The sequence below is a fragment of the Scyliorhinus canicula genome, unplaced genomic scaffold, assembly GCF_902713615.1.
Source record: "Scyliorhinus canicula unplaced genomic scaffold, sScyCan1.1, whole genome shotgun sequence".
Classification (NCBI taxonomy): Eukaryota; Metazoa; Chordata; class Chondrichthyes; order Carcharhiniformes; family Scyliorhinidae; genus Scyliorhinus; species Scyliorhinus canicula.
Window position 1 is genome coordinate 2,105,922 of NW_024055728.1, and position 4,463 is coordinate 2,110,384.

Below are 4,463 nucleotides of genomic sequence, written 5' to 3' on the forward strand. Positions count from 1 at the left end.
GGTGGGGGTGGGGGCGGGGTCGCAATTGCAGAGCTCAACATGCTCACCTTAAGGCACTACATCTAAATATAAAGCCATGAAAGTAGGTGATGCTCTCGAGGTCAAAATTACAGAAGAGCTGATAGTTTGTAGAATTGCAAGGACGGTGGAGGGTATAGAGAAGGGCAAGGAAGAGAAAATATGTTATTTCAATCGAAAGGTTAAATAACGAATACAATTAAATTCAATTTCATCCCCATAAGGTTTTTATGTTTTCGTAACTAAAGTATTTCACTTTATTTGGAAATGTTGGGGAGCACATACGAATTTGTTGCTGGAGATGATTTCAAACACTTCAGCTAATTGAACAATTTATTGAATTTACCAATCAGACTGAATGGATATTTTGCTGCGTTTTTCAGCTCTTCTCTGAATTTTCTCTGTGTTACAGCATAAATACAAGTGTTTGTACAGCAACTGAGTGTCTGAAGCATTCGTGTTGTGGATACAGTGATATAATCAGCGTTAATATCATAAATAACATACTTCTTTACAATTTGTCTATAGATGTAAAACATAACACCAGGCGTCCATAACAAGAGAAAACTACCGGATATGCTGAATAATAGAGTAATGGATTTCATTCGGTTCTTCATTTCAGGATCATTATGATTCTCCCTACTGCCACACCGGAGTCTCCTCCGAAATCTGCTGGCCAGCAAAATGTATCTGACCGTCAGGACATTGAGCAGCAAAATCAGAAAGCACGGTACACAAGGTGTTACAATGATCTGCAGAGACTCAAATGCTCTCCATGCCCCTGAGTCGTGAAAGCTGGATTTACTACTGCAATGCCAGGGAACATTATCGATTATATAGAAAGGTTCAACAGTAAACCACCATGGGATACACCTTGAAATGCTCAGAACACTTATTGTCGCCAGAATCACTGCTGCCATTTTGGCGGTGCAATATTTAGTTTTCATACTCTGACAACAAATGGCGACAAATCGATCGTAGGTAAAAGCTGCTGTGAACCAAACTGAAACGTCATTGGCTGCAAAACTGAAGATTAGAGTAAGTGCACATACTGGAGTAATCTCCACGAAGGAATATCGGAAATACATCCGAACACTCGAGGACAATATTACATCTGTGATAACAAACAAGAGATCGGCCGTTGCCATGGCAACCAGGTAGACAGTGACACATTTTGAGAGACCACACTTTCCTTGAGACAGGATCATAATCGGGACCAAAGTAACTGTAAGAGTGGAAAAAGATAATAGATTTTTTTTCTATCCAATGTGCACAGGAAACAGCAATTTTACCCCATATGTGATGAAATATCATGGCCTAACATCTTTCATAATTTACTGGCAGCGTCGTTCTCTGGCCACTTGTTTTCCCGGAAGTTTGGTGTGTCTTCAATAGGAAATTGCATTGCCAGCGAAAGGAGTAGAGTATCAGGTTGCCAACGAGCTGCCTGTTGCCTCCAGCTAGGGACACGCGGCGAGAGAATTGGACTGTCCAGCCCCACATTTATCTAAAGTATTAAACTCTGCAAACCGATTTATTGACCTTGGAATCTATTTTTTAAGGATCATAGATACATTAGGTTAGCATCAAATGCCATGAATGCAATGGAACTTTACTAACGGATGTCGTAGTGAAAAGAATATTGCTGACATCTGGGAATTTATAGTCTGGTATGAATAATTGGAAGCATGTCTCAGAAGGGAACGTCATACTTGGCTAATTCTCCGAAGGTATAAGGAAATCTCAGTGAGGGCAACTGCAGTGCACAAACCACACGTGGATTTTCAAAAGGGCCTTTCTCATTGTTGCATGAAACTCATGATTTATGCGTTAATTTGTGAAGCCGTTGTTTAAATAGTAGAATGGACAGCGAGCTGAAAACAATCAAGGAATCACTGAGTAGTGGGCAAGCGAACGAGTGTATCACAAGGACGAGGATTATTGGGCATTTGTATTCATTATTGTCTAAAGTGGTTTAAAAGGTGAAATAAGAAACACAATCTCACAATATGTAGAGGATTCAATATTTTGCATTGTAGTTTGTTCAAATGAAAATTATTGGAATAAACAACCAAATACGGACAACTGTCAACCTGCAAAATGGACTTGTAACTGTTAAATTGCATTCAATGTAGATGGTCCTCAGACATGTTCCGTTCATTGAGGGGAGAAGCAGTTAAATCGAGTCGATGAACAAAATTACGTGGATAAATTAAAGTAAAAAACTGAATAAACTGAAACTAAAACAGATAATGCTGGAAAAACATTGCATGTTTGGGAGAATAGGTACATCCCCTCTCATTGAAGAAGAGTTGGACGCACTCAAAACTTGTACTCGCTCTTGAGTGCCTCCACATGCTGACAGACTTGCGGAATTATTCCAGGACTTTCTGTTCTTGTTTGAAAATTATTGGTGTTGTACCAGTACTGTTTCCACTGAAGGAAACGCCGTGCCTTTTTATAATCTCATCAGAAGTCAAGCAAATAAACATATTGCGTTTCATTTCGAGTAGGATAACGCTGAAATATACTGAACATATGATAAATGTTTTTGAAAGTTTGTTCAACCACAACTGGAATTCTATGAAACCAAATGGTCTCCACAACATATAAACACTATAGAGGAGTCCAGAGTATATGAAAAATGTTGACTGTATGTTACACATTTTGAACTGTTTCACTTTTGTCGACACTTTGAACTGATCAATTACCTGTAGGACAGAGAAAACGGAATAACTTTTTGGACTATTCTGCAGGAATTGTGAATATGAGGAGTTTTCGAGGTGTTACCAATGCAACTTTATACTGAAGTTAATTAAACAGATCGGAAGACAGCAATTGAAAGAAACATTTTGGGTGGAAGAATGGAACATGAATGCTCTTCTGCACCTTAAACATCTGTGTCGGCCTGTTTTGGCTGAAATACGTGTTGGTGTGATGCAAATTCGATACAATTTAATACAACTTCGTACCTGTAGTTTCTTCACCAAAGCGAAAGCCGTTATTTCTGGAATCATTACAGATAATAGTATCTATTCACCTGAGGAATGAGCAGTGCTCCGAAAGGTAGTGTTTGAAACAAACATGTTGGACTTTAAACCTGGTGTTATAAGTCTTCTTACTGTGCTCACCCCAGTCCAACGCCTGCAACTCCACATCGAAATGGGAAGGTCGAGAAACTTGGCACTCAGTTTGTGATTTTCGTTAAGATAACTACCAGACAGCAAGCGGCTCAGAGAGAGAGTGAGTGAGATATAAAAATCAGACGATGCAAAGGGCATATCGAAAAATAAATGAATCAGGTCAAACAAGTATTCAAAATGAACATTTAACAAAACGAGTTGGTGATCTGATGGGGACAGGACCATATTTTGTATTGTCATTGGGACAATAACACAGCACCTTCAGAAATATTTAAAACATTCCACCGGTCCGAACATTTCACTAAAACCTACAGTCTGAATTTGCGGATGTTTTCATTCATTCAGAAACTTTTTTCATACATTTCACTTCTTTCTACCCAGTTCCAGGCACGTGCATTACAATTGTCTCTTCTTCTACTGTTTGCATTGTTTTAGCCGCCACTTATTGCCTCACGGTTGCCACTGGCTCACCTATCACGTTCTCAATGCAATGTTTACGTGCGATTCATTCAGATTATTCTGCTGTGCATACTGTACATCAGTGATAAGAATCAGCATGATCACTGCTGGAGACTGTGGAACCTGCTGCGCTGTTCACTACATTCTCCTTCACTGCTGAAGAGACTGTGGAACCTGCTGCGCTGTTCACTACATTCTCCTGCACTGCTGGAGAGACTGTGGAACCTGCTGCGCTGTTCATTACATTCTCCTTCACTGCTGAAGAGACTGTGGAACCTGCTGCACTGTTCACTACATTCTCCTTCACTGCTGGAGAGACTATGGGACCTGCTGCGCTGTCCACTACATTCTCCTTCACTGCTGGAGAGACTATGGGACCTGCTGCGCTGTCCACTACATTCTCCTTCACTGCTGAAGAGACTGTGGAACCTGCTGCGCTGTTCACTACATTCTCCTTCACTGCTGAAGAGACTGTGGAACCTGCTGCACTGTTCACAACATTCTCCTTCACTGCTGGAGAGACTATGGGACCTGCTGCGCTGTTCACTACATTCTCCTTCACTGCTGAAGAGACTGTGAAACCTGCTGCGCTGTCCACTACATTCTCCTTCACTACTGGGGAGAATGTGGAACCTGCTGCGCTGTTCACTACATTCTCCTTCACTGCTGGAGAGACTGTGAAACCTGCTGCGCTGTTCACTACATTCTCCTTCACTGCTGATTCGACTATGGAACATACTGCGCTGTTCACTACATTATCCTTCAGTGCTGATTAGACTATGGAACCTGCTGCGCTGTTCACTACATTCTCCTTCACTGCTGGAGACTGTGGAACCTGCTGCG

The 4,463-nt window shown here is 41.1% G+C and overlaps 1 protein-coding gene across 1 annotated transcript; it reads right to left on the reverse strand.

The window, feature by feature from the left end:
• Window positions 1-338: 338 nt before the first annotated feature.
• Window positions 339-1,226, reverse strand: LOC119960728 (probable G-protein coupled receptor 139). The gene has a single exon (XM_038788345.1). The coding sequence runs from the start codon at window positions 1,224-1,226 to the stop codon at window positions 339-341; it is 888 nt and encodes a 295-aa protein (XP_038644273.1).
• Window positions 1,227-4,463: the final 3,237 nt, after the last annotated feature.